At 40.6% G+C, this 27,987-nt stretch overlaps 3 protein-coding genes across 12 annotated transcripts in view; 2 read left to right on the top strand and 1 right to left on the bottom strand.

The window, feature by feature from the left end:
* SHISA5 (shisa family member 5) overlaps nucleotides 1–11,315 on the top strand; it is a 39,061-nt gene extending 27,746 nt beyond the window's left edge. For 2 of the 6 annotated variants that reach the window (XM_065687078.1, XM_065687079.1), the window contains exon 4: nucleotides 1,037–4,587. In XM_065687078.1, the coding sequence (XP_065543150.1) occupies nucleotides 1,037–1,116 (80 nt within the window). In that variant the 3' untranslated portion in view covers nucleotides 1,117–4,587. Of the gene's footprint in view, nucleotides 1–1,036; nucleotides 4,744–5,828; nucleotides 5,918–11,032 lie in introns of those variants that run through there. The other 4 variants (XR_010614243.1, XM_065687076.1, XM_065687075.1 and 1 more) reach the window with 4 other exon arrangements.
* ATRIP (ATR interacting protein) lies at nucleotides 7,596–19,343 on the bottom strand. 4 transcript variants are annotated; one of them, XM_065687059.1, is made up of 13 exons: nucleotides 18,870–19,343; nucleotides 18,540–18,625; nucleotides 17,136–17,306; nucleotides 16,383–16,498; nucleotides 15,919–16,079; nucleotides 14,656–14,751; nucleotides 13,760–13,889; nucleotides 12,617–13,345; nucleotides 11,808–11,950; nucleotides 11,143–11,234; nucleotides 9,883–9,966; nucleotides 9,376–9,625; nucleotides 7,596–8,037 (listed from the first exon to the last, which is right to left on the bottom strand). In XM_065687059.1, the coding sequence occupies exons 1-13, from the start codon at nucleotides 19,231–19,233 to the stop codon at nucleotides 7,970–7,972; spliced, it is 2,490 nt and encodes an 829-aa protein (XP_065543131.1). In that variant the 5' UTR covers nucleotides 19,234–19,343; the 3' UTR covers nucleotides 7,596–7,969. The 4 variants fall into 4 exon arrangements, with proteins under 4 accessions (XP_065543131.1, XP_065543132.1, XP_065543134.1 ...); XM_065687060.1 differs by having other exon boundaries at nucleotides 18,540–18,622; nucleotides 18,870–19,342; XM_065687062.1 differs by lacking the exon at nucleotides 18,870–19,343 and adding an exon at nucleotides 18,716–18,837 and having other exon boundaries at nucleotides 18,540–18,622.
* Nucleotides 19,344–20,748: 1,405 nt separating this feature from the next.
* LOC136018123 (protein BTG1-like) lies at nucleotides 20,749–27,933 on the top strand. Of its 2 annotated transcripts, none has more exons than XM_065687082.1 (4): nucleotides 20,749–21,337; nucleotides 21,769–21,816; nucleotides 22,372–26,625; nucleotides 26,808–27,933. In XM_065687082.1, the coding sequence occupies exons 3-4, from the start codon at nucleotides 26,508–26,510 to the stop codon at nucleotides 27,155–27,157; spliced, it is 468 nt and encodes a 155-aa protein (XP_065543154.1). In that variant the 5' UTR covers nucleotides 20,749–21,337; nucleotides 21,769–21,816; nucleotides 22,372–26,507; the 3' UTR covers nucleotides 27,158–27,933. The 2 variants fall into 2 exon arrangements, with proteins under 2 accessions (XP_065543154.1, XP_065543155.1); XM_065687083.1 differs by having other exon boundaries at nucleotides 26,158–26,625.
* The last annotated feature ends 54 nt before the right edge of the window (nucleotides 27,934–27,987 follow it).

Consider the following 27,987-nt stretch of genomic DNA (forward strand, 5'->3'; position numbering starts at 1 on the left):
CTCTTGTAAACTGAAGAAGCTGTGGGATTTATGGAATTACCCAAAGTGCTGTGGCGTTGTTTTTATCATGTGATAAAGTGAGTCAATAAACTAGCCATTTTGCTTCTCCTACTTTGGTTTCTCAAACTGTTACTGGTTTGATAGTTATTAAAATACTTTTTTTTTTCTGGGAAAATCTTGAAGTGCTTTCCATGTTGCCAGCTGAGAACACTTCAAAGTGAGAGCTCTTTCCTTTATTTCTCTTCTCTGTTAACCAAGGGGCAGCCTCTTAATTAGGTCATATGCGAAGGAGAAAATACCTGCTCTGTCACACAGGAGCCAAACCTACTCACTTTACATTATCAGCAAAAGATACCCACACTTATGTGTTCCAGGGATCTGATCAGGTGGTGCGTTACTTGAACTAATGTGCTGTTTGAGAGACCTGAAAATGAAGATGCCACTTGAGAGCTGCTTGTCCCAGAATACTGTAAAATAGAGACAGTTTCTGAGTTACATACATTCTAGTATGTAAGTCAAGTCAAACTCTTTAATGTGCTTGGTAGCACACACACCTTTTTTAATTAACTCTGTGACACTTATTAGGAAAGCATTTTCCCTGAAAGAATCCTAAGATGCTTCCTCTGGTCCTTTTTCTTTTGCCCAGTGGTTTATTTTCACTTCTATCGGGTATGTCCTGTTGTTTGTGCATCTCTGACTTGCACTGGCTGCTTTTTTGGACCAGATTTGTTTCTTTGGTTTTCATACTATGTCCTCTCCTGAAGGCTAACCATGTACTTGTGGCTGCCATAATACACATTTCCACTTAAGCATAACAAACAAAACCTAAACCAGATCACAAGAGTAAAGGTTTTTGTGACCTTACTTTTGAAATATGGATGCTTTACGAGTTAGCACAAACTGTTCTCGAGTCCAGTTAAGATGCTAGATAAGTTGATCTTCTTAACTGTGTGCTTAAAACAGAAGTTGCCATTATAGATGTAGAATTCAGAATGTTAATTTTTACAGATTTTTCTCTTATGTTTTGCTTTTGCAGCTGGTGCTGGAGCACCTTACCCAATCAGCCAGCCCCCTTACAACCCTGCTTATGTGGATCCTCAGAAGCCCACCTATTGAAAAGGTCATCTACTCTCTTCTGCATACAGAACTCTTAAAAGTATAATTTGTGCTGTTTACACCATGCAACTGTAGTATATTTTTCTGGAAGACAGCAATCCTTTGTCTCAGTAAAGTGAAAGTTAATTCTGTATCTTTTTTTTAAATGCTTCAAGTATGAGGCAGTATTATTTCTCTTGCAGAAGTTAATTTATACCTCAAACACAAAAAGATTTTGTTCTGTGTACAATGGGGAAAGCGTGAAGGAGAACTTCAGAAATAAGAACCACAATAATGTTTGCTGTGCAATGATTTTGAAAGGAGTGGTCTAATAGGAGCGTTATCAAACACCCAAAGCTGAAGCACTTTCGCACGGTATTAAAACATAAAAACTTAATCTCTTGAGAAGCTACCTGATATCTGTTACATCTGTCCTGCCTGTTTTGAAGCTACTATTGTTAGGTAAGATACCATGTAATACTTTTCCCATTCAAAAGGGAGTGTTCCTTTTTTGAAACACAATTTCCTTCTGTAACCCATAGCAAATTAGGCTAATTCTGTGGCCTAGTTTCATTTTGCTGTGCTAAATAGCATGAGTTGATGATTTCCTTGTTTTCTTTCTGAATTTTAAGGCTTAAAAACTGTGCCTTCACTGGATGTTTTTCTCAGGCCATTTTAATTTAGTGCTAGAAATTAACAACAAAACTAAACTACCTGCCGCTTAGTAGAACAAATAGATCAAAAGCTGAAAACCTGAGACTTCTTCATTAAAATTATTGGATGAGTATTTGTTGGATGTCCAGGTATTATTGGACAAGGTTACTTAAGTCATCTGTTGATGAGTTTGGAAGACAAATTAGCTCCTTAATAATATGTTAAACAGAAGTACCTGCCAGTGTTTAGTACTGCCTCATCATAACGGAGGAATTTATTTTACAGGTGTTTTTAAATGCTTGGGGCTTGTCACTGACTGTCTCTAGTGGGAACTGCAGATGGCAGGAACCTCAGAATGACAGATCTGCATTTGACTAATAATGGGAAAGGAGGGTAAGAAATCCCATCCCAACACACAGTAGAAATTAAACCTCCATTTTGACTTCATCATTCTCATAAAGCTGAGCAGAGAATAAGAAGTCAAGGAAATGGAAGAGTGGTGGGACCTTGCCACAGCGAGGTAACAGATTTTCAAGAAGGTGGTGCTTGCAGTCATGAAATGTCTTGAGGCATCCTTATGACTGTTACTAGTGGTTGTAAGGCTTTTGGTTCTATGCACCTTGTATTGATCAAGTGAATCATGATTTCTTTTTAGTGTCCTCTACAATTTTATCTTTTCTAACACTGAAATACAAGTTGCTATTCCTCAGTAGAGCTGTCTGGCCCGTTGTATGTATCCCTGGGACATAATTAGTAAAATAACTTTGATCTATCTCATACACTGACTTTTATTTTTTTAGAGGCTGTTGAGCCATTTGTCCTGTGGTTCTACATTTGGGGTATATTACTGTTTGAAAATCATCAATGGTGGTGTTGCTTTACCTCATACGATGAATGAAAACTGCTGCAGTCAAAGGCAGCTTTATTTCTCTTCCTCATTTTTTGAAGTCTATTTCTGGGTTATTCCAATTCTGCTTTTCTGGAAAGTCTTCAGGGCATTTCAGAAGAAACTTGTAGAAAGCTTTTAGCATTGGGATTCTTGACAGCCTGTGCCCCCCATTAAACCTCTCTGAGAGTGTTGAAGTTAATAGCATGAAATGGTGCCAGGAGGCACTTGCAGAACATGCATGTCCTTTATCTGTGTGTTCCTCCTCCTTCCTCCCTCCTGAGAAATTGGGTGATGCTTCAGTACAGTGTTTGGAGTTACATGAGAACCAGAAATGCACAGTGTCTCCTGTATGGGGGATGAAGAGCTTCCCTAGAAATCTGGAATTTTTATGTGTGGGAGAGCACTGAATAACTGCAGGAACAATTCCCTTGCTATGGATTGTACCCCTGTGTGTCTATTCCTATAGAAGGAGGGCAGAGACCATTCCAGCACCTTTGTTAGCCAGCTGCCTGGATGCAGTTTGGCCTGTGAGCACAGCTGCCACGTAGCTCTTGGAGTGTTTGGCTTCATGAGATGGTTACTCCACACTGCTCTTCCTTTCCTCCAAATGATGTGAAAAGCATGCAGTTCGTGGCAGTGTAAATAAGGTTCTTTTCTGGTTATGAAAGCAAAATCTGCAATGTCATGAGAAATTGGCTCAGCCATCTGCCACCATCCCTAAGAAAGAGAGAGGAAGAAAGTAAAGTGGCAACAATAATAGAGGTCCCTGAATCTAAAGTTCTGGTGTAGATGTTGTACAGACCAAATAAACTGCCTTGAACACCACTGTACGTGGAGTGGTGGGAGGGGATGAGGTGAAGGAGCCTGAAAATTTACACCTGTAGTGAACACATGCTAATGAAAACTACATGCAGGTGAAGAGATGAATTGTTAATATACAAGGAACTAAAATTTATTGAAATAAGAGAAAATAGTCCACTTAATTCATAATTGGAGCACTTTGTCAGTTCTTTCCTTACTGTTAGTGTATTAATCGTCATTAACAATAAGGCATAAAACCAGATTTTATGTAGTTGCTGCCATGCATCCTGTTTAAACTTGTTTTCATACAGTTAAGAGAATAAGATGGTTATAGAAAAGATGGAGAAGTTGATCCATAAACTTTTATTTTAAGCACTACTGATGTGTCAGTCCAGGTAGCTGTTGCTTTCATGTCAGACTAGTTATCCACAGTGCCATAGAGGAGGGGGAATGGAATTAAGATGTTATATGTTGAAAGAGTATATGTGGGGGTTTTGTGTGTTTGGGTTTTTTTTTGATTTTTGTTTTTCTTTGGGGGGGGTTAATTCTGTAAGCGCCTTTGTTTCAGAACTGCTTTGTGAAATTATATACAGTAATTATGTTGTACTGAATTTACTAGATAATCACTGTTGATTCTGTTACATACTATAACCTAGCTTTGTATGTTGTTTGTAGTTTAAACGTAAGTATTCAAAAGTAATGGCATAAACTCTATACGCCTTTGTAATAAATGCAGTCTTTTAAGTATATAAGGTTTTTTAGCCTCAGTTTGAGTATAATTTAGGAGTGTATCTGCAAAGCTACACTTTACTTCATTGTGTTTGACAGCTAGTGTTACCAAGTATATTTTTAGTAAGCTTATGAGTATCACTTTTGCTAGTGGAAGGTGAAACCTAATTGAATTTACAGGTCACAACATAAAGCAAGGACAATATAAGCTCCTGAATGATATTCTGACAGTATGCTTCAAAGCTCATCTAAAAGGGTTGCTTCTAAGGCCTTGTCTAGTCTAAGGAGTAAGTTAAATGCATGAAGTATGAACACATTAGCTAACAAATCCCAAGACATTTTAAAAGTCTAGTGTAGATAAGATGGGAGACTTCACAGAAGTCTATAATTTGATTAAAGTTTCATATCTTCTCAAAGTATATTTTGACTTGTGTGTTGAATATCATGCCTCATTTATCAACTTGGCTAGTTCAGTGTGTGATAAGTAATGCTTTCTACTCTGTGAAAACATTTTTTGGCTGATGTTTTTGTTACATTTTCAATAGTTTTGAAAAAAATTCTTATGAAACACTGTATTCATGCCCCTGACTCATTATTCTTCCACTTTAAGATACTATATACACATTATTCAGTAGTTAAAATAACTTGCTGTTCTAATAGTCTAGCACAGGCTAAACTTTCTTAAGCAGTAGTTCACATGAGTGGGATTAATATGAATAAACCCAATTCTGGTCAGATGTTGCATGCTACATGATGAGGTATTTTGTATTTGTCTTATTACACCTTGGTTTATAAAAAGGTATTTTGAGGCCTGACCTGACACAAACCAGTTGTCTGTGAAAGTTTGCTTTGACTGGGGTGTGGACTATAGATGACCTGCAGAGGCCCCTTACAATCTCTACTCTTCAATGATTCTATGAGTTGTAGAAAATAAGGTGTTACCTTATTAAGGTAATGCCTTAATAAGGTGCAAATTTCCTAAATATTTTAGTCAATGATGCATCATTTACTGTATTCTGTGTCTAGCTTTAGTAGGAATAAACTGCTGTGTGTTTGAATCCATGCCATACCTCAGGTCCTTGGATCACCACGGGAAGATGCTTAGCAACACAGATGCCTTTTCCTATGCTACAGCTGGTCAAGGGCTACTGTCTGTAGGTCTTAAAAGACACGTCAGCAAGGCTGTTGTCCTCCTTTTTGCATAAAGTTGCCTGAGAAATGGGTAAACTAGTAATGGTGATTGCTTTCTTCATCCAGCTTCTGCCTGGCTTTAGTCCTGTCTCCTCAGTTCCTGGAGGAGGAAAACGCTTAGCAGAGGGGGAGCTGGAGTTGCCATCCCCATGGGCAAGAAAACAGGTGGCTGCCTACTGACTGAGGAATGTGATAATCATGCACAGAACACAACTTGCGTTGTTGCTCAGTACTTCATTGTTCAGTCCTGTAGCTGTGCTTGATGCCAGAGTAAGTTCCTCAGTTAAGAGAGGCACATCTTACCTGTAACATGTTGGGAAATGCCTACTGGACTTGAAAAAAGAGCTGCTATGTCATGGATTGTTCAGGGAGTGTCTGATAAGAACAGTCTGAGTTCTGTTGTTTTCAGGTCATGAAGATAGCAAACCAGTAGTCCCATAATCTGTAAAAATGCTTTGGGTTTTTTCAGGGGATGATCAACTGTTGCATATGCTATCAGATCTCTTTAATCCCAAGAAAAAGTTGAAAGAGAATGTATAAAGGGAAGAATTACAGAAGGTAAATATAATCTTGCAATAATCCTGACAAAAGATTGGTCTCTGTAAATGGCTTTACAAATAATGAATTATGGCAGCTCTGTATGCATACCTGTCTGCCTGTTCTCTTGAGGAATGCAGCCTTGTTTTTCCTTAAGAGCATGAACTTTTCAGTTACAGAAAATGCCTTCATTTTTAAAAGCTATGGTTTAATTTTGCACTATGATAATTTCTACTGGTGACGGTGTAGGAATTTGTGTGTGTGTGTGTGTGTTTGTATATAGTGTATAGAGTGGTTGTATGTAGCCTAGGCTATACCACTTTAAAGTGGAAGTACATGTAGATGTGCTGGTTAGGGTGTTGTCTGTTAAGAGTGGTGGATGGGAGGGGATGCAGTGTCAGAAGGGAAAAGCTAGGGGTATTTTCTTAGCATTTTTTTCCACATGTAACACTTCTGTCTGTATGCAGCTTAGCAGTAATAACACTTCTCCCTTTTACCAAGTTGCCATATACACACCCTTTAGATGAGGCTGGGAATTTCTGAAACAAGATCTTATAACTGGATTGCTTCAACACTTTGGGATTCCTCAGCTGTTTTTTGTCCAAGTTCACTTGGTCTACTCACCCAAAGAACAGGTTTAAATGCATGTTATCACCATAAACTCAAATTATGTATAGAGAAATTAGACAGTGAGAAAAGCATAGAACAGCTGAAAAGTGATGGCAAATCACTGAATTTCGGGATGTAGTAACTATACCTTTTAAGTCTGCACTAACAGCAGGCTGCCAGATCTGCTTTACCCCTGCTTGTGTTCGTAGGGCTATTGTTAAAGAATTACCTTAACATTTATTTTGGGTTTCAGGAAGGAAAGGGCTTTTACCTGACATTCTCAAGCTCTTCTGTCTAATCCTGAAGTCCAGGAAATGCTGTGGGTTTTGGTTTGGGTTTTTTTTTTTTTTTTGATGTGTGTTTGGTTTTTCAAAAGTGAACAAGGCAAATAGGTTTATGTCACACTGAAACTTCTGTAATATGTCTTGTCCAGTGCCCTGGTAGCTCTTCTAGGGTTATTCCCATGCAAGCACCCAAACTTAAAAGGCTTTGCTATTATGTGCCTGCACATCCATCCTTGCGGCAGTTAAGCAGGAAAAGGGCAGTTCTCCAGGCTGCTACAAGGGACTTGAAACCTGTTCCTGAGTAGTTGGCAGTATGTGCTGTACAGAAACAAGTACGACATGACTGGGGGAGCTCTGCCAGCTGTTGCTCAAAGGGAAGGAGGCTTATCCCTAGGCTGTGTTGTGGGAGGAAGGAGTGAAGTTTTATACCTAGGAGCTCTGGCCCTTGAAAGGGTATAACAACAGTTCTTCCTCCCATCTTCAGTGCTGTATCCCAGCTGATGCAATGCTCCTTCATCTTCACTGTGGTGCCTATCCCGATACTACAACCAAAAACCCCCATCATTCTGCACATCTTTCTCTTGCCAAGTAAGATAGAATGCCTTCCTCAACATTACCATCTTCTACCAGGACAGGTAGGTTTTTAAAACAGCAAATTCTAGTAATTTTTGTTTGGGCATCTCAACAATAGTTCTTCTTTCAGCAGATCCATGAAATTGAGGAATTATGAACTCAGGTGATCACTACAAGGCTTTGAATTTCTTGCCCAGAACTGAGCTGCCAACTAGAAGTTACTTGTAGAAAGGTTTTTAAAATCATAGTAAACTGTTTACTAATATCAACATGAAAAATTTGGAAGTCAAGCAAGAAAGTGCTACAGCTACAAAGAAACAAATGTGTTCAAAAGACTTTCATAAATGGAACTTGTCATAAGCCACTGAGTGGGTTTGTACAGCAAAACAGTACATTGCAGTATAATTCTTAGAGCAAAATTTCTTTGCTTTCAGCTAGGTTTAGATGGCACTTAAATAATCACAATGAAGAAATGCCTTAGTTGTGCTCCATTGGAGTGCAGCCTTTAGATTATCACTTAATAAAACAGATGATTGGAATTTCAGATTTACAGTGGCGATGATTATGATTTAGATGAGGAAGGACAGAGATCTTTGCTAGATGTTAGTTAGCTGGAATCCATTCCTTGCTCTTCTGTTTCTGGCTCAGGAGGATACAATTCATCCAAAATCAGCTCTGCAACAACAACAAATCATGTTTCAGAGTCATTTACCTACTTTATACATTGTAATTACAGCTGGTATCTGTTTGCATTTTAAAACATACTGACTGTAGAAGGCTACAGTAGACACCCTTTATCAAGGTTTCATGCAAATCAGGTCTTCATATGCATTTTGTCATACAAATTTCCCCGCTCTTTAATGCGAGAACTATCTTGGGCAGTCAATTAAATTTATCTGTTAGTGGAAAACCAGTAAATGGTACTTTATTATTTTGCAACTAAGTTTAAAACTAATTTTTGTTCACTGATTTTTTTTAAGTCACTAGGACAAAAGCACAGTATTTTATGTTTTAAAGGAAGAATCCAAATGCAGACTACAGCGTTGCAGGTGCATGATTGCATCATGCTCCCCAACTTCCCAAGCTGTTATACCATTTTGGACCCTTCCCAAGCATAACCAGACAAGGTGTTTGGCAAAGTTCTAGAAAACCTTCGAATACTCTAAGCAATCAGAGTAGAACCCATACCTGGCATACTCTTTGGCATCTCCAGAGAAGTCACTGTAACAAACAGTGGCATGCTTGCATCACCTGCCTTACTTATGCAATACGTACACTGACAATGAAGGATTTATCACTCTGGCTCTTAACAAGACCAGATACCTTATCTGGTATCTTGTAGCAAACCCACCTACTGATGGAAGTGCACAATCTTCTCATCAGCTCTACACCATACATGTAAATAATGCCATGAGTGAACAAAGAAAGGGCACTGAGGTACAGGAAGAAGAGGCAGTTTCACAGAAGTAGCTCTGTCTAGGAAATGGACACCAGAACCATGCAAAGCAAGGGGCAAGTCCTGATGGACATGGGCTAGAAAAGATTTCTGAGTAGTGTAGGAATGTTGTGGGTAGAAGAGGGAAAAGGAAGAAAGATGTGAAGGATGAGGGGAGTGGTGGGGAAACGGAACAGTTGCAGGGAGAAGGTGCAATGCTATTTGGAAACTTGAAATAATGACAATTTTTTTTGTTTTTTTTTTTTTTTTTAGCAAGATATAGTTCAGATTGCTTTACTAAAAAGAGTTGGGAGTATGGGATTTTTTTGGATCAGATAGTAGGGGCATATCTCTAATGGAGAGAAGAATGAGAAAACTGTTAAAGAAGAATAGTACAGGAGTGATCCAGTATAATGAAGATTGAGAAGCACTAGACTGTGAACTGTCTTCAAAGGTCTGAGCAACAAACATCCATGGTATTTGGTAGGCTGCACTTGTTAAATGAGGAAAGGGACAGAAGTGGAATTTCTATTTCTGCAGCATGTAAAAAAGCCAGATTACCACTTGAGTTGTTTTACCTTCACAAGCACTCAATTTTTGAGTCTTTCTGAGAATTGCTCTTATGCCTGGCATGGCTTGGTCATATTGATGGAGAACTTCCAAACAGTGTTCATGAAACAGTTTATCTTTCTGAGATAGGCTGTGCAAGAGTAAAAGAGCATCCCGTAAAAACTGAATAATTTGTTCCTTATGTGCACACAAGCTGTTCTCAGACCTTCTAATCTTCGTCCACTGTCTGTGTAGCATTATAATTAGTGTCTTAACCACCTGTAAGAGGAGAAGAAAGTGCCTCAATACATAAAGTTACAGTAGCGGAAAACTTAATTCATTATGAACTTTACTAATTAAACTTCCAAATTTCTGAATACTGTCTAGCAAGCAAAAGCAAGGTTCCTAGAAGGTGGCCTCCTTTAAAGTACAGTACATTTCTCTTTCATTTTAGCTAAAAAAAAACGGACAAAAAGCTATTTTAGCATTGAGTACCTTAAAAGTTCTCAGTAAACTCAGCCATTGTAGTGACATACCTCAAGATTACACTGGCAGTGTGTACCAGGTAATAAAACTGCTGGACTGGAGCTCCACATAAACCTTGTCAGGAGTCTAACTGTCTGTTACAAAAACATAGAGAGTGCATTATAATGAGTACTGGGGTTCTGCAGAATTAGCAAACACACTGCAAATAAAGGGAGGTAAACATGACATTTCATTATTAACTTCACACATTCTTGTTTTTTTCTTAACAGTTGATCTGTATCCCCCCCAAAAAAAAGTTCAAATTTTTTCCCTGTAAAACTTTAAAAACATAGAATTTGCCCTGCACAGAAACTTATTTCAATTTTCTGATGAGGAAGGCTAGTGAGGGGCATTGTGTCTTAATTTACTTCATACAAATAATGTTTATGCTGAATCTAACAGTGTAGGTAGGAGTATAATGAAAATGGTTGAAAATTCTTTCAAATGAGAGCAGGAGCGGAACAAGCTGTAGAACCTCAAAGAAGTTGATATCTCCAGTGATAGGACAAGGGGCAATGGGTGTAAACTGGAGCATAGGAAGTTCCATGTTAACATCAGGAAGAACTTCTTTACTGCAAGAGTGACAGAGCACTGGAACAGGTTGCCCAGGGGGGTTGTGGAGTCTCCTACATTGGAGACATTCAAGGCCCGCCTGGACAAGTTCCTGTGTGATGTACTGTAGGTTACCCTGCTCTTGCAGGGGGGTTGGACTAGATGATCTTTTGAGGTCCCTTCCAACCCTTGGGATTCTGTGATTCTGTGATTCGGTGAAGTCATCACTGCCAGAACAAACAGTACAAGTTTAAAAGCTATACTTCCTATATATAAAAAAAGCCAGTATTTCCACTGAATACAATTAATATAATCCTAAATTGCTAAGACTGCCTTTTCTATGTAGTAACTCGTAAGATACAGTTTAGAATTAATCAAGTCAAAATGAATTATAGATCTTGCTTCCTTTTACTCTATCTAAAAGCAAAATAAAGCCTAGTGTTGAATATTTACAACCATCTAAGGATCTTTCTTCCTCTTTCAGTGACTTAACTATAACTGTTATGACTGATGTTCTCTTGACCAGTTACTGATTCAGTTTCAAGCAGTTACTCTTGCATTATCAATGTAATCCCTTACTGCAAGCCAATACTTTCTGTTCTATTTTAGGTGGAGAAAGAGCTTGTTTTCAGACAGTTTGTGTACTGCCCTGCTCCTCCCACTCCCCCAGCTGGAGACAGCAGGAAAAAGCATATGAACAAGCAGCAGTGGTTGGTTACCTCTTGCTCCAGCTGAAGCCAAAGCATTTCAGATGCTGATTTATCTGGTCTTGATGTAATATACATGTACAGGGCAAGAAGAAGGCAGGTGTCTGAAACAGAGATAACTTTGTAACTAGTCAACTGTGTGACAAAACTAAATTTTATCCTAAACAAGACAACATTTCAGAAAATACATGAAGTGCTATGCTGGGACTTGTGATACAAGCTCAACTTCTTGCTTAACTTCAGACATCTTAAGCAGTGCTGAAGAAACCAGTATCCCTAAACTTTATAAATGCATTTGTGGTAATACAGACCTTCATTCATAAGGAATTGGACAAAGACTACTTGTCATGCAGAGTACTGAAATCCCTAAACTCAATAGTATCATGCATGCAGATAAACTTCAAAACTCCTCAAAAGCCTTTTTTTCCCCCTCATCAACATTAAATATTAATCTGGAAAGTAGTTTTAAAAATTGACATGGGTATAAAAGCACAGTATGTAGACATATAATACAAGACATAATACTCTTCAAAAAATAACTGAAACGCTAAAATTTTCAGGTAACACAGGAGACTATTTGGGCTTTTAACACCTTAGAGCAAGGCCTGTTCGCATTGCTTTTAGTCATGCTAACTAATGTTCACCTGGTAAGTTATCTGTGTAATGAAGTCTTTTACCTGAATGAGAACAAAGTTGAACAACCAGTGTATGGTGTTGAGCAAGAATAGACAACAGTCTCACGGTCAAAAGGACAGCAGGCAAAGGGGTCTCTGGACACAGACAATGGAGCAGTATCTGGCTACTCAGTAAGTGCTGAAAACTTCAAAAGAAAACAGAGTTAGAAATGGGAAATGCACTGACAGGTTGAAAAGACATTATTTCTTGTACACGTCATCAGAATGTGTGCCTTTTCAGCCATTCAAAACATACCTGATCCCAATCTGTGTGTCATAAATAAAATGTATACTGAAAACCATATTTGGTTACATTTGGCAGTCATTCTGCAATTGATACTATGGTTGTGTATATCGGACCATTAGCAAATTAAATGTCTTACTTTTGAGAGTGGCATTTTACCTACCAGAATAAGACCCTGTGCTTTCATTCCTCATGCATCTCCCAGCAATCTTGAAAAACCCAAAATGAATGTTACAGATACTCTGATGAGTATCAGAGTATATCAGTAACAGAAACTGCAGATGGCCTTCAGAAGTTTTCTGACTTTCAGGTGATGGCTATGCAATGAGGCAACAGATCTGCTTCATATAAATGTCATAAGCAAATCTTGTTACAGATCAGGGGTAACGTTATCATATTCATTAGCAGCAAGGCAGTAGAAATATCCTCAACTGCTTCTCAAAGGTGATCTGAAAATTCTCTTGTACACATCACAATTTCTGCTGTCATCTGTACAGATTAGTTTCAACAGAGAATAAAAATTGCTAGACAGCAGTCTGAAATAATTGTAAACCTATTGCTGACTTACATTATTAGCAAGTCCATTGTTGAATTTTCAGCTAATTTCACCAAAACTTTTAGGCTTTGGTTTAGTATCCTATCAGTCTGGGAGCCTTTTGCAGCAGAAAAAGCTAAAACCTGAAGCAGCTTTTTAAATAAAGAATGTTGAGGTTGATCGTTATTGGGAGCATCCTGTGGAGCTACAGGCAGCCCTCCTTGTGTCCTGGTATCTTCTTTATTATCACACTGGTTATCACACAACACCTTTTTGTCCATCTTGGAAACCTGTTCATCTCCAGCAGCAGCACTTTCTTCCGCTTCAGTAGATAGCAACAAGTGGACAACATCCCAGCTATAGAATACCAAATAATAAAGAATACCCAGTGATATAACTGTAGTTTCTTCAAGAGGCAACCTGAAGTCCTCCTTACTTGACACCATATTTGTGTTGGTTCTGGAAGAAGCAGTTGAATGGTTTCCACAAGAACCATTTACTGGCTTGTCTGCCAGTTGTACCGCTTGACAGTATGCACCAATATGGTGTTCCACCAAGGGCAAGAGGTGCACAGCGCCTCGGATCTTGCAGTGTGTGATGTGCAACTCTCTCTGGCTTTCTGTTTGGCTTCCTTCAGATAATCCTCCATCCATAGCAATCAAGTTCAATCCTGTTATAGCAAGGTTTTGAGCTTCTTGCAAGGATCCACGAGCAGCAATTTCTTCTTGAGTTGTCCTGCTGCTGGGTAGGTGTGTGGACTTCCTATCCAAATAAAGTTGAAAAAAGGGAAAGACTTCAGAAGAAAAGGCAGAGAACACAATTGAAATTTGAGTTACTCATATTCTGAATCAAATAATGGAAAAGCGAGAGCGTAACGAGATGTCATTCCAAAAGACAATGTAAACTGGGGAAAAAAAACCAAACCCAACCTACTCCTTGATACCTGATATATAATTATCCATTAATTACATAATTAACCTAGTTTATCACTTAAGTGTTGTCCTCCCTGTTTAGTATCTATGATGATTGTGATGTTCCAAATTGAAAGGTCCAAGCAAAACAGCATGTAACAAAAGGAATGAGCTATCCTTTGTGAATAAGCATTTCTCAGTATAGAGAATGCCACTATCCTAAGAACATGTCACATGCAGTTTAACAAAAACAAGTAAAACTTACGTATCCAAATAGTTGGGCTGCAGTGCAGCTCCAGGTAGAGGCTCAGAGTTACTGCTAAGGAGATGGCAGAGTCCTAGTAATGACCCAGGGACAATGGGCTGTTTCATCAGTGCATTTAGTAAGATAGAACCTGAAAGGATGCACAAATAGCTGTGGAGTAGCTTTACCATGTCAACAACAGTAAACCTATGATTTTTCAAATGATTAGCCTTATTTATAGTGCTCTCAACCTCAAAATACCTTTTTCATTACAAATCATCTTCTCTACAAGAGAATGATTTCCATAAAAATGAATTTATGAACTTGAAAATTAACCAAACTATACTTAGAGATACTTTAATTACAATCCAGTATTATCAAAACAGCTCAAGCCAGGTAACTGTATATGTCAATTATGCTTATGACTTGCTCTCCATGTTCCAGTACAGACATTAAAATTACATGATGCAATTCTATTCTGCATTAGAAATAAAACAGTACCCTGCAGAATTCCTAGTGTTGACGGTTGTAAATGGCATTTAAAACAAAAACCAAAACAAAAGGTGCATTTTTTCTGTTTTTATACTGGTTTACAATAAAAAGCGTAATATATTAATGCTGGAAGAACCAGCCTTGTAATAAGATGCCTTTTGATCTGTATCCTTCCATGAAGAAAAACCAAACCCAGGCAAACTATTTTCTTAAAGTAACAACATAAGAATGTTGGGATACAAGATAATATAATCTGAAGTTTTACTGCAAAATCACAATGTTAAACAGTGACTATCTGAACACCACTGTCTATTGTGCAGTGGCACTGTACATAGCAAGCTTCTCAGCACAATACTGCTTAGTAGAGGCAACGAAGCTGCTCCTCAGAGATGCTCACTACTTCTGTATTAACAACATTAAGTTACCTTGTGTGTTTCGTTTAGGCACAGAGTTGTAGGAACCATTTTTTCCCATAGCTTCATGCTTCAGGGGTAACACTTCAGGATGGGTTATCTTACTATCTAAAACAAACAGTAATTATGAGTCAAATAAGAGAACTACATTTCTTATGTATCTGTGCCTATCCTTTACACACATTTGGTTAGCCACAGCTGTTACAGAGTAAGAAAACAGGCAGCAGACCAGTAAAAAACTGGTAATATGTCAAATAGTAACAGCTGTATGAAGTAGAATTGCTCCCCAAATTAAATTAGAGAAGTGAATAAAATTTCAGCTTTACTGTCAGGTGTTCTTGATTGTTCAGTGCTATTGCTCTCAACTTTTGTTTTAGAAAAAACCCCGATACCTTAAGTTGAATTCCCACTACGAGCAGAGATTAACAGAGGCACACTGAGTGTTGTTACTGTAATGTACAGTCAGGAGGCTCAAAAAGTAGCGCTACCAATGCTTTCAGGGTACTGTATTTTTCTTTCTGATAGAGTTCATAGTGCCGATCCAATTTAAGACTGAATACTGTAACTGACAGTAACATCTCAGATTTTTCATGACTCCTCCTCTAAGGATCAGTTGATGATACCCAAATGACATGGCCCCACAATTTTGCTTCATATAATAGCAATCTTCAAATACATGAATATATTCATTTCTTAAGCTTTACTCAATTAATTTCAAGATACACCTTTGTGAGAATTACATAAAAGAGGAAATGAGTGTACTGTTTCAGTTGCTTCTTTCAATATGGCTAAATATGTACCCTTTAAAATAAACTCCCCCTAAAGGTCAGCTTCAAAGTGAAAACCACAAGAACACAAAAAATGCATTAGCTGACTAGCAGACAAATTCAAGAAATAGGCAAATCATTTCCTGATCTTTGCTAACCAAAGAGAAAAACAGATTAACAATTTGAATATTTCAGTTCATCACATAATAAATGGAAGGTTTTATGATGGCCAATAGCCACTTCCTTGTTGACATCTTGGCATCTGGGTACATAGGCATTACCAGGGTGTGAATCAAAATGATCTTAATGCAGATTTCAGCCAGCTATTTCATGCCAATTGGTATAAAAAGGAAAGAAATTTAAGCAAAACCAAAGTGTAACAAATACTTGTTTGTTTTTCTCTACAACAAACTTACCGAAACTGTCCAGTCACATAGTATAAAACTCCTTATCTAAGGCAGAATGTTCAGATGCAGCTAAAAATGTTGCAAGTTGCATACATGTTTACCTTCTTTGATCAAAGTACTTGGGGCAATCAGATTTCCTGAAGAACACGATGGTCTAGTGGACATTTCAGCATTGAAGGATTCCTTTGTAGGAAAAGATCTTTTTCCAGGCTGCACAGAACATCCTTCTGGTATCACTTGTATTGCAAAGTTCTTTTTAGGGCTAAAATAGAAATCAAACACTAGAATCAATCAGTATTTCTTTTGTGTTTAGTTTACTAAGCAATAAACAAGGATCTCTTTGCACCAATGTCTGAAAGGTACTTCACTATTAACTCTCAGCAGTTTTGTCACAAATGCAACGAAAGCTCTTTGTGAGCAAAATCCATAGAGGTCAACAGACTTTTTCAGTTGTGTTTTTTAAAGACAATGGAGCTAAAAGTTACACGAAAAAAGAAAACCTCTTCAATAGTTTAAGCACACATATTGTAAAAAGGAACACAAACTCATTTTCCAAAGCTCCTACCTTGGTGTTAAAACTGTCTGAATAACATGCTTATTTCTTTCACACTTCTGAAGTTGTGTTCTTAATTCACTCATTTCTGCATCTTTGAACTGCAGCTCTGACTGTAATGACAGCAACTGAAAGAGGAATTAAAAAGACAGTTTTACTGAATAATTCAGAGGTGTCAGAACTGCCAAGCAACTAGAATTACCGTAAGATTTCAAGATTACCATCTACTTACTGTGAACTCTGCACAGATCTCCATTTTTATGTATGCTAGTGCAACTAATACTACCTTAGAACCAAATGCCAGAAGTTCAGGCAAGAAGCGTATGACTTGTGAAGACAGACCAAGTGCCACGCAGAGCACTACTACAGTGAGGCCATTAACAGCAGAGTAAACAGGACAAAAGCAGCCACTGTCCTCTTCAGGGCTTTCAGAAAAATGACTGCAACAGGAATAGCACTCTGATCAGTTATAAAGCATGTTCTGTCGCTTTTTTCCACTTTAAAATACATTCCAATTTTAATGTTCTTGGGATTGCTTAAAACAAACAATGAAAAAATGAAAACCTCTACCACTTGAATTTTACTTCATTTTGACAGAAGAAAAACTGCAGCAGATTCTTAAAAATGCTTTCTTCTAGATGAAGGAAGCATATATAATTTGGAAATTCCACACAACTGTTCTTCCTTTGACTAGATGATTTGTCATATTAAGTCATAAAATTAGCTTCTGCATGTGACGTGCAGGTAATCGACACAGTTACAAACCTTTTTGGAGAACTCTTTTTCTTTTTCACTTAAGATCTGAGATTTTTGCTGTTCCAATACCATGGATGATCTTTTCTGTTCCTCCATAGCATACTCCATCTGCTGCATCGAGTCACGCAAAATTTTTATTTCTCCATTTTTAGTAAGAATTTCATCCTGCATTTCTTTCAGCTGCAAACAGATGACTTTCATCAGAAGATGCATATAACCAGAAGCAGGTATTTATATCATTATATGGGTCAAAAATTAGGTATATTTATACTTTCTAAAGAGAAAAATTTTCCTGTAGCCCAGTGCACAAATTCTGCAATGTTGCTTCTAATCTTTTCCTGGTTAAATCATGCTCAGCTACTGTTTTTTCTAACAGAATTATAAAATGACAGCAAAGGCACATTTTCATATGCCATTGTGGTACCTGTCAGAGACCATCCTTCTCCTTCCCCTTCCCTGTGATTATGTTCTTTTTTCGGTAAGTATTCTACTCACATCAATAATTTATTCATTGCTTGGACAATAACAATGATAATACTTCATCTGGCATGGCAGCCAACAAGCACACTGTCCTCAGACAAGCCACCACCCCCAGACTGTATCTTCACCACATATATGTCTCTAATACTTCCTGAACAACCATCTCACTCAGAGACAAGACTCTGGAGGGAGAATACAATTGTTACTCAGGAAAGCGTGGAGAAAGGGCAGAAATACACCTCTGCACCACTGTATAAAGTTATGGTTCACCCCCATGTTGAATGTGGTGTACAGGTAGGAGCGTCCACAGTAAGAGATATAAAAGAGCTGGGAAAGATTCAGACACCAGAGGTAAGGGTGATGAAAGAATACACTAGAGAATACTAAATACAAGTGTAATATTTCTGGATCAGGAACTACCTACATGAAATTTTACCAGAGGGTAAAAGACTTTTCTAGTAAAAATAAAATCATAAACTTGCTCAGGTCTTACATTCTTCTTAAGCTGTCTGTCAAAAAAAGGAAGGACTTAGCATGGGCATTTGCACCTTCTTACTTTTCTGCACCTATTTCTTCCCCATTCCATAAGGGATCATCATATAAGTAACAGAACACAACTTCTAAGTCATTTTCTCAAATCTTCAAGTTTCACAGAACAAGGTGCTGACAAGGTGACAGGACAGAGGAGAACCCATTTAAGGAGAAACAGGTAAAAATGAGTATTTGCTAACCCAAAATGACCAAGAAATAAAATGTTGCTCTCATATTGACTACTACTTGAGCTGTTTCTAGTACTATGCTTTTAATAGATCCATGGATTTCAAACATTACTAGTCAATAAGAATTAAATACTTGGAACCGAACTTATCCCACCTTTCAGTTCACCTCATCCAAAAAAATGTCATATTTGGAAAGGGGGGAAGAACTGCTGACCTTCTGTTTAATTTCTTCATGCTGCGTTTGCAGGACTTCAACCTGGAAGGCATCTCTCACCAGACTATCTTCTGTACTGCTTCCTGCTGCAGAAAAAAGCCAAGATTTGTTCTGAAGCACGGATGATGTACGCACATCAGCAATGACTGAACGTTTTATTATTTGCTGTTACACACCTCTGAGTATCATCAGAATTATACTGTCACTAGAAATAGGTAAATCCCACGCGTCTTGTCACCACATAACTCTGCCTTAGCTCTTGTCCATCAACCCTTACGGAGATCACACCCGTGCTCTAGCCACACCGCCAAGCCGCACGGACACACCGACCTGGCAGCTTCCTCCCCACTGCGGAAGCTCCGTTCCGGGGCAGCCCCGCCGCTACCCGTCTCTCGCCGCCCCACGCGTGTTTCCGGGGGCCGGTGGCGGCCTCCTGGGACAGCGCCTGAGAAGCCAGGTTGTCGATCTCCTCCAGGTCGTCCGCCGTAAAGTCGTCACTGTCTCCGAAGAGATCTCCCGGCCCCTCGTGGCGCCCCGCGGGCCCCGCGCTCTTGGGGCGCTTGTACGGCGGGAAGCCGTTCTCCAGGGCCCCGCCAAAGCCCGCCATGGCCGGAGGGGCGGCTCCGGCCCAGCCCGCCCCGCACAGCACTGGGCCGCTCCGCTTCCGCGGCCCGAGCTGGGGCTGGGCAGCCATGGCACGGATGCACCGGGCACCGGAACCGCCGCGGACAGCGTCCCCCGTGCGCCAAACCGCTCCAAGCCGCGCGCCAATCACTGCCGAACAGAGCTTCCCTCAGACCAATGGGAGCGCAGCAGGGACTTCAGCGACTCCCGAGGGACAAACCCACCATCGGCGCGCCGCGATTGGCAGCGGAGACCTGCGCTGTAAGCGGCTCGCTGATTGGCCGACCGGGCGGCTCGCGGACGGGCGCGAGCGGTGCTGCTGAGGGTGGCGGGAAAGTTTGTTCTGCCAGCAGCTTGAGGGACAGGCTGTTGACGTCAGAGCGTTAGAAGGTGATGTCATATCTCGTCGTCTTGAGGGGGTGCCGTGCTGACGTAATGCTGAGCTGCGGCTCAGCACCTGGGCCTGGTGTAGCCGTCACTGGCGTCACGACAATGTGACAACCCCCCCCCCCCCAGACCTGACCCTGGTGAGGCCACGTCTGGAGAACTGTGTCCAGTGCTGGGTTCATTGCTACACGATAGACAAGGAGCTGCTGGAGAGGGTCTATTGGAGGCCACAAGGGTGATCAGGGGTCTGGAACATCTCTCCTATGAGGAGAGATTGCAGGAGCTGGGCCTGGTTATACTAGAGGAGAGCAGACTGGGAGGGGATCTTGTTAATGCAGATCAGTATCTCAAAGGTGGGTGCCAGGAGGATGATGCCAGACTTTCCAGTGGTGCCCAGCAACAGGACGAGGAGCTATGGCCATAAACTGAAGCACAAGAACTTTCACCTCAACATGAGGAAGAACTTCTTGACATTGAGGGTGGCAGAGCACTGGCAGAGGCTACTCAGGGCGCGTTGTAGAGTCTGCCTCTCTCAAGACATTCGAAACATGCCTGAACATGTTCCTGTGTAACCTGCTCTGGGTGGCCCTGCCTTGTCAGGGGGTTGGACTGGATGATTTCCAAACCTTTCCCTTCCAACCCTAATGATTCTGTGGTCCTGTGATCCCTCAGCAAGGCCAGGTTAGTGATGTCATGAGCAGAACCTGCTAGGCAGGGTTGTCAGGCTGCTGGGTGCCTATCTCCCCAGCAGAGGTTCACAGAGAACCCCTGCAGACACCTCTTGTGCTGGCAACCATCGCTGCTCCTTCCTCTTTGCATGGGCTTCCTGTTGCAGCTGTGGTGGGACAGGAGGCCGCAGACATGTAGGTGGTTTTGTTTATTCCCCATGGGAATGTGAGACACGAGACTGTAAGGAAAGGAAATTACTGCAACTCAACCAACTCAACACTTACAAAAACCAGGAAGCACTCTAATTTTCTGTTGCAGACTCAAAAGGAGTGTTGTCATTCTCTCTTTTTTTAATTGCATTAGTTGCTCTAATAGAAGACCAGTCCTAATCTAATACTTGAGTCTATAGAACAGCCCATTACAAAAATAAAGCATTACCTTCTGTGAGCTCCCTGCTATGTTGGTAAACTTTTGAAGTTTAGACTAGACAATAGCCTTGCAGCATATTTTAAAAACAGGGTTAGTAACAATTTTCAGTGCTATAAATCAGTTTACAAATCCCCTGGTGGTCTTTGAGAAGCAATGTGCTATTAATATATTTCCAAAGCTTTCAGAGAATTCTGATTTCCCTTGTTCATTTCTCTGTTTCCCTCTACATGCAGAAAAACTTAAATAATCACTAGACTGTAGTTTGCTTCATCAATGCACTGCTCTGGCATAAGCAGCAGCAGCCTCCGATTAGCCAGTGAAGCCAAAAGAAACCCCTGAGGGTCAATGCTCTCAGCTATGCTGGCTCATCCCACCTTCTCTGCTAAAGTGACAGCAGGTTATCCCTCTGAACTTCAGCAGGTGGGATTGCTGCATCTAATCAGGATAAAAGGGGCAGTCTCCTAGAGCACAACACTTGTGTCACTTTAGTTCTGAGGTATTAACTTAAGGTTTTCTTTTTGTTTTTCTAAGAAGTTATGTTTTATTAATTGCTATACCAAGTTTGGAAAGTTATGGAGAGATTTGATGCTTACATCATTAGTGGTACCATTATTTATATTTGGAAATTCTTTTTTCTTCTTGCAATGGGAATGTAATTCATGTCATTGTATTCTAGCAACAAAGAAAAGGTAATTCTTGCTTTTAAGAATTTATTTGATTAGATGCTTAGAAAGAAATGATTCAGAGATAGAATGAAAATAGAATTGCTTGTTCTGTTTAAAACCTCTTCTTGCAGGTTCTAGTGCTCTGTTTGTCATTTATGTTTATAGAGACAGATAACAAGCTTAATTTAAGTAATCGAAAATGAACTCGATTTGGACTTTATTTGGTCTTAATGCTGCTTTTTTTATACATAAAGAAATAGGCTAGTGCTATCATTATTATTAGTTTTTACATAATAGCATACTGTGTGATATAGCTTCAGCTTTCCCTTATATTTTTCCTCTAGCTGAAGAAAAATGGAATGATAGAATGCTTCTACACACTTCATTTTTTAAGATAGTTATTAAAAAATTAATAAGGTAAGCTAAGATACTGACTGTGTTTTCCTCTACTCCAGGGGTTCCTGCTAAAGAAATGACTTGCAGATGAACAGAATAACAATGAAGTAAGTTTGAGTTGATGACTTAAAATATTCTTTGTGAAAGAAGGTTATATATGTGGTAGTTGTTGCAGGAATTATGTAGCTGCCATCTAGTCTGTAGTATGAATTGTGTGGGTGGCACCTCAACAGGGCTTGGCCAGAGGTTCCTGCTCAATGATGAGTTTGTCAACCTGCTGAGTAAAGGAGCAGTTTGTTTGTTGGATGCACAGAGCATCTTGAGCTGGGTGTCTCTAAAGGGGGATCACTGCTGCAGATCGTGTACCCCAATTATACCCCTACAGGCAGGTTTCCTGGAATGTACCACCCATTCTTCTCTCCATTCTGGTCAGAGGGTTCTTGATTTCTTGCTGGCTTTCTTGGTCATTGGGCTGGCTGCCCTCTAAAATAACCTCATTCCTGGGGAGTTGTTTCCTTGGTTCTTTTCTTCCTTGCTTACATTTGCTGGTTTTGTATTTGCAGCATTAGTTTTATAAAAATCTTACTCTTGGTCAGTTCTTGCAGCCTATGGCTTTAACTACTTTAGTTTCTAGTACTAAACAAGGTTATTAATCCTAACAGTTCCCAGCTGCAGTGCTAATTTGCCTGCTTCTGCTATCTGTGGGATGAGGCTTCGCAACTCTAAGCCATGGAAGTCTTACAGCAAATGGAGGAAGGCAACCAAACAAAACCCCTAGAAGCTTGTGTGGGTTGTTTGTGGGGGGGTTTTGTTTGGCTTTTTGTATGTGGTTTTTTCTGCTATTTTGTTGCTTTTTTTGTTTGTTTCCTCACACCTCCCTACCCCCCCCCATATGAATAATTAATTTCTAATGAGAAACAACATATGTCAATGGCTACTGCTAAATCTTTCTGGAACAGTGTTTCCACATTGTTGTTTAATTACAATCCCAGTACTCTCTAAACCAGGCTATTTGTGTAAGTGGTTAGCTTAAGAATTGGCAAATAACTAGTTTTTTTAATAAACCCTTCCTAGAGTTTGTTTTAAATACTATTTTAAATACTATTTAAATACTATGGAACCATTTTCTGTCAGGGCAATTAAATAGTTATGTATCTGTTGATTTCTTCTTGTCTTTCTGTGGCTTTGCTTGCCTTGAGCCTTAAATGTGAGAATACAAGAAATCAAAGTGTGACTTTAATGTTACCTGGTAACTGCAGCCCCTTTTTATTTTTACTGCCAGACCTTCTTACCTTCTTCCTTCAATTGAATGTTCCACTCTGGACTAGTGGATCCAGGTGCAGGAGCTTTATCTAGTGAGCATTAGTCTGTGTTAGATAACATTAACTCTTGTAGTATTTTTAGCTAGCTTTCATTTGCTTGCTTGGAAAGCTTTTTCACTCTGGTCTCTACTTAAGTTTTTCACAAGTGAGTTAAAACCAGTTCTCTTAATATTTTTCCTTGCTTTGGCAGAACCTTGTTTGACTGACTTGGAGTAAAATCAGATTCTATATAATTGGGAATTTGTGCATATATAAGTCCATGCAGCGTGGAAGGGGGAAGCTCTTTAGCATAATTAAGCATTATGCTTAATAACATACATCTGGATTTTTACCATTCTTAGTGCTGTTAACCATAATCTTATGTCTATTCTGGATACTTACAAGAATTTTGTATCTTCAGTGCAAGCATTGTTTCTCTGTCCATTTATTTACTGGATCTGGAAATGAGTAGCTGTCTTACTGCATTTGTGATAGTGCATTAGAAGCTTTGATGTCATGCAGTGTAGATATGGTAGGGGAAGTCTGTGTTTGCCAAAGGGAAGGGGTGTGAGTAAGCATTTGGGATAAGTACCTGACAGATGGTGCAGAATAGACATAGATCTTGTCTTGAAGCAGTGATAAACCTTTGTGTGTGACTAGATCAAGTATCCAGGCCAAGGCACAAATAATATAGGCTTGATCTTGTTATTGCTGTCATAGAACTAGAAACTGGTGACTATGCCTGCTCAAACATAGGGTGATACAGTCCACGTGTGCCTGGACAGCTTTTCTGGTGATGTCTTTAAAACTGGAGAGCTGGGGTTTGTGTTCTGATTCTCAAAACACTGAAAAAAAGGAGTGAAATAATTGGATGACTGTGATGTCCAGGGATCAGCAGAGTTTGTTTGTTTTAACTTTTATTTCTGAAGTTTGAGGTACTGAAATGCAACTCCAGTGAGAACTTACTCATTAGAATTTACATTTATTTTATTAAAGCATCTTGATTCAGGCCTGAGACATGGTTAGGAGAGGAGGCAGTCTAGTGGTAACAGCTGTGAGGAAGAAGTAAAGCATAGAAATCTTTTCCTGAAGGTGAAATGGTATTTTAACTTCTTTGACAAAAATCTTTCATTAGGCTACCAAATGGCATACAGAATTATACTCTAGCCAGGTGGTGAAGTGGGAGCATTAAACTAAGTGATAGCACCTGAGTTTTGGATAAATGTCTTTGCCCTTCTTTGGTCCTGTTGCTTGCTATTGAGGAAAATGAAGGGTAAGAAATCTTGAATGTCTTAATTGAGTCACAAGTGAGGAGGCACTATGTGAGTTCTAATGCTGTCATATGGTTAATACAAAAAAAAACTTGTCCAAATTGGATGGGAACTGGTGTTCTTGAAGTAGGTTTGCTACAAGCAGAATGAGTCTGAAAAAGTTGTAACTGTAAACGTAATGACACTTTTCTTTGACTGTTTCAACATATCAAATGGCAGAATCTAGCAAAAATAAACTGTTGGGATTGAACAGTAATTTGCTAGTAGTCTAATGAACAAACTGGTCTGTCCTGCTGTTGCAGGTAACCAGGCATTCCCCTGGGAACCCTTCCTGTGCTGGATGAGGTTTGGCTCTGTGAGGAGCTCTTCTGTAATTACAGCCTTGATGATTTCTAACCCTTAGATTAAAGGGACAGAGGTTTGGGGAAAGCGCCTCTAAATTCACAGCCCATGTAATATTGGTTGCTAGTAACAATTAAAACACTAGTTTGAGTTGTCTTCTTCACACTTCTACTGATGAACGTATTATTATGGAAAACTGGTAAAACTGGATCTAACTTTTAAAGGCTTGCAGACAAGGCTTTTCTTAACTCCCTGGGTATGGCTTTTTCAGCTGATGAACTGGAGGTGATGTCAGGTTCTTACAGCTGGCAGACAAGGATTCAGGTGTGCAGGTGGGAAATCAAGATGTTAGTTTCCTCAGAGGTGAGATCTTTTCTGAAGAAAGGTCCTGTGGCATGTGGCAGGCCTTGGAGAAGAATAAAGGAGGGGTTAGTTTTCTCTTTAACAAAGGAGAATATAAAATCTTAGGACTTAACCAACAGTGTAAAGAAATCAACACCCTTTTTCCAAAGGGGGGTTAAGACACAAAGCCAGTGAAGGGAGTAGATGCATTTTAAAGCAAGGGGTGGGGGGAATGGTTGTGGCATTGCACAAATCTCTGAGAGAAGACTGCTCTCTGAGAACTATGATTAGTTACAGTTGCAGACAGACCTGCCTGACCTTAGTGCTCTTGAAAGCACGGATTTGGAGGAATTGCTTGTGAACAGGACTTTAAGATATGGGGAAGAAAGTTTGTGTCTAGTGCTTGGACTAGCGAGAAAGATATTTTGTAAACTTGGGGAATCCTGGCTATACCATGAGCTGTTTAAAAGCTTTAAAATAGCTTAAGAATATTGTCACCGCACTGAAGGGGGCAGGATCACAACTGAATCCATCCATGTCTCTGGATGTGTTGTGGAACTCAGCTGCTGCTTGGCAGTTGTGTGGAGGAAGTGAGGCTGGTGGGGTGCTCCCAGAACTACTGGTTTGGAGCTCTTGGGTAAAGAGGCTTGCCACGATAACTGGCCTCAAGACAAAACTTCTCTATTGTAATGAGATGAACTGTAGTTGTTCCTCAAACTTGGAGCCCTCAGCAGTGATGCTGAGTTGTCACTAAAGTTCTTTGTCTCAAACAAGCCATGTACTTTACTCCACAGAATAATCTGACACAAACTGTTCAACAAAACATGTCCATGGCTCAAATTTTTATGCCCCATTTAAAAAGTTGGTCCAAAGGGAGGCAAACAAGGGTCTAACAGTTTGTTCGTCTCAGTGGGTGCTGTGGCGTGACCTGCAGGTGGAGAAGCCTGGCACTTAGGGCAGTGTATGTATGGCTGATCTTATGCACAGATAGGCATCAGGTTTGTGTTTATATCTAAATCCCCACATCTTTCCCGGCCGGTATCGCACTTAAAACATGCAGTACAGTACTCGAAATACAAGCCAGAGATATATCCCTTCACCGTCATACACTCAACAACAACTTTGTGGCGTTCACAAAGCAGAATTGTTAGCTTAACTCTCGCAGACGTTTTCAAGTGTGCTGAATTCCCAGGAGGCGAAGCGGCTCCGGCCGCTGGCAGCGTGGTAAAGCAGGGCCCCAGCGCGGCTCTGTTGTCCAAGCGGCGCTACGGTTCGCGACGCGGAGCAGGACCGGCCTCTCCACCAGCAAAACAAACACGTTCCGGCCCGTGCAGCAGACCAATGGCCCAGCGCGGTGGCAGAGGTCGCCCCGCCTCCGCCAATGGGGTGGCGGCCTGCCCGGGGGGGCGGGGCTCCTCCGTGTGATGCGGCTGTTGCGCGGCTCCGCCATTGGCTGGAGGCCCGGGGGCAGGCCCGGGGCAGTAGCGGCGGAGCTGGCAGCAGGCCGGAGCGCCGGCAGGGCGGTGCGCGCTATCCTGGGTTATGAGGACCGAGATCTCCACGGCGGCGGCGTTCATCACCCGCCTCCTGCGGGCCGCGGGCGGTATCGGCGAGGAGCAGCTGCGGTGCTTCCGGGAGTGCCTGCAGGAGGCGCTGCGCGGTGAGCGAGGACACGGCCCCCCCCGGGGGGTGGTGGGTGAAGGGGCTCTCCCGGGGCGGCCGGTCCGGCTGCTCCCTTCTCTGCCCCGCAGGGGGTGGTCCGGCGGAGCGCAGGCTCCGCGGGGCTGAAGGGCAGTGGGGCTCCGGGGCCGCCGTAAAGCTGCTCTTTGTTCCCTCCTGCAGAGCACTATAAACACCATTGGTTCCCCCTGCTGCCCTCCAAGGGCTCCGGGTACCGATGCATTAGGATCAACCATAAGATGGACCCCTTGATAGGAAAGGCAGCGGGGATGATTGGACTGAGCCACGAGAAACTCTTCCAGCTTTTACCCAGCGAACTGACTCTTTGGGTCGACCCTTTCGAGGTGTCCTATCGCATTGGTGAGGATGGGTCTATTTGTGTCCTTTACGAAAGTCCCCAGCCTGGTGGTAAGGCGACCATACCGCTGGAGAATAGGAGCAGCTGTAAGGAGGAGTGGAGAATTGGCAGATCCAGCCCTTCCAAGAGTTACATGATGACAGTATCTAGTTAAAAATGACTATTCCTTGTACAATGATGTATGTATCCCAATCTCATGTTAAACTTAGATGTAACTGAGAGCTTGGTTTCTTTTTGTTGTTGTTTTTCTGTGGGTTCTTTTTGTTTTGACGGGTTGGTTTTGGTTTTTGTTTGGTTTTTTTTTTGTGTGTGTGTACTGTGGTTTTGGGGTCTTTTTGTTTGTTTTGGTTTGGTTTTTTTTTTTTTTTCATTTGGGGTTTTTTGTGTGTGTTTTCCTCAATTCTTTCACCCTATAGTCATTAAAGCTGTAGTACTGCCAAGTTCTTTGTGGCCAAGGGCTAATGTATAAAGCAGTTCTTTTCACTGCATGGTACTTTCTGGACTGTGTACTGTAAATGCACTGTACAGTTGATTGTTTTACACATTTATATTTTCAAGCAAGTTTTGGCTATTTGTAATAAAAAGCAATATTGTAGCATTCTTTATGATGGATTTTAGTCAAGATTAGCACTTGCTAAAACATTCCTGAATTATCTGATTAATACCATAAAAGAAGGGTGGGAAGCACATCTAACAAGCTGCACATAAATCTCATCAGTGATTTGTCTGCAGACTTCTCTCAGGGTCATTCAAGTTTGGCTGCAAGGTAAAAGTCACAAAATAACTCTTAATTTTTTTTTCCTTTTCCAAAACATGCATTTATTTGAGGGCTGGATTCTACCATGTCCTCACATTTTGGTGAAAAGAACTGGGGAATTAGTTTGTCTCACTAGTTATTGGAGTAGGACAATAAAGACTTGCCCAAACTGCTTTTGGCTTATTGGTGTTTATTGTGTTGTCCCCCTGGCTTTTTACATTGCTCTC

The sequence above is a fragment of the Lathamus discolor genome, chromosome 7 (genome assembly GCF_037157495.1).
Source record: "Lathamus discolor isolate bLatDis1 chromosome 7, bLatDis1.hap1, whole genome shotgun sequence".
Taxonomy (NCBI): Eukaryota; Metazoa; Chordata; class Aves; order Psittaciformes; family Psittacidae; genus Lathamus; species Lathamus discolor.

Bases quoted from the DNA above. Each gene is read 5' to 3' on its own strand.
- ATRIP (XM_065687059.1), bottom strand. From the start codon at position 19,233: ATGGCTGCCCAGCCCCAGCTCGGGCCGCGGAAGCGGAGCGGCCCAGTG. The intron at 16,499-17,135 runs GTTTGTAACTGT...TTCCTCTTTCAG, and splicing joins AAAAAGAGTTCTCCAAAAAG to TTGCTGTCATTACAGTCAGA. The intron at 8,038-9,375 runs GTAAAACAACTC...TTGTTGTTGCAG, and splicing joins AAAATTGAGTGCTTGTGAAG to AGCTGATTTTGGATGAATTG.
- LOC136018123 (XM_065687082.1), top strand. From the start codon at position 26,508: ATGAGGACCGAGATCTCCACGGCGGCGGCGTTCATCACCCGCCTCCTG. The intron at 26,626-26,807 runs GTGAGCGAGGAC...TCCCTCCTGCAG, and splicing joins CCTGCAGGAGGCGCTGCGCG to AGCACTATAAACACCATTGG.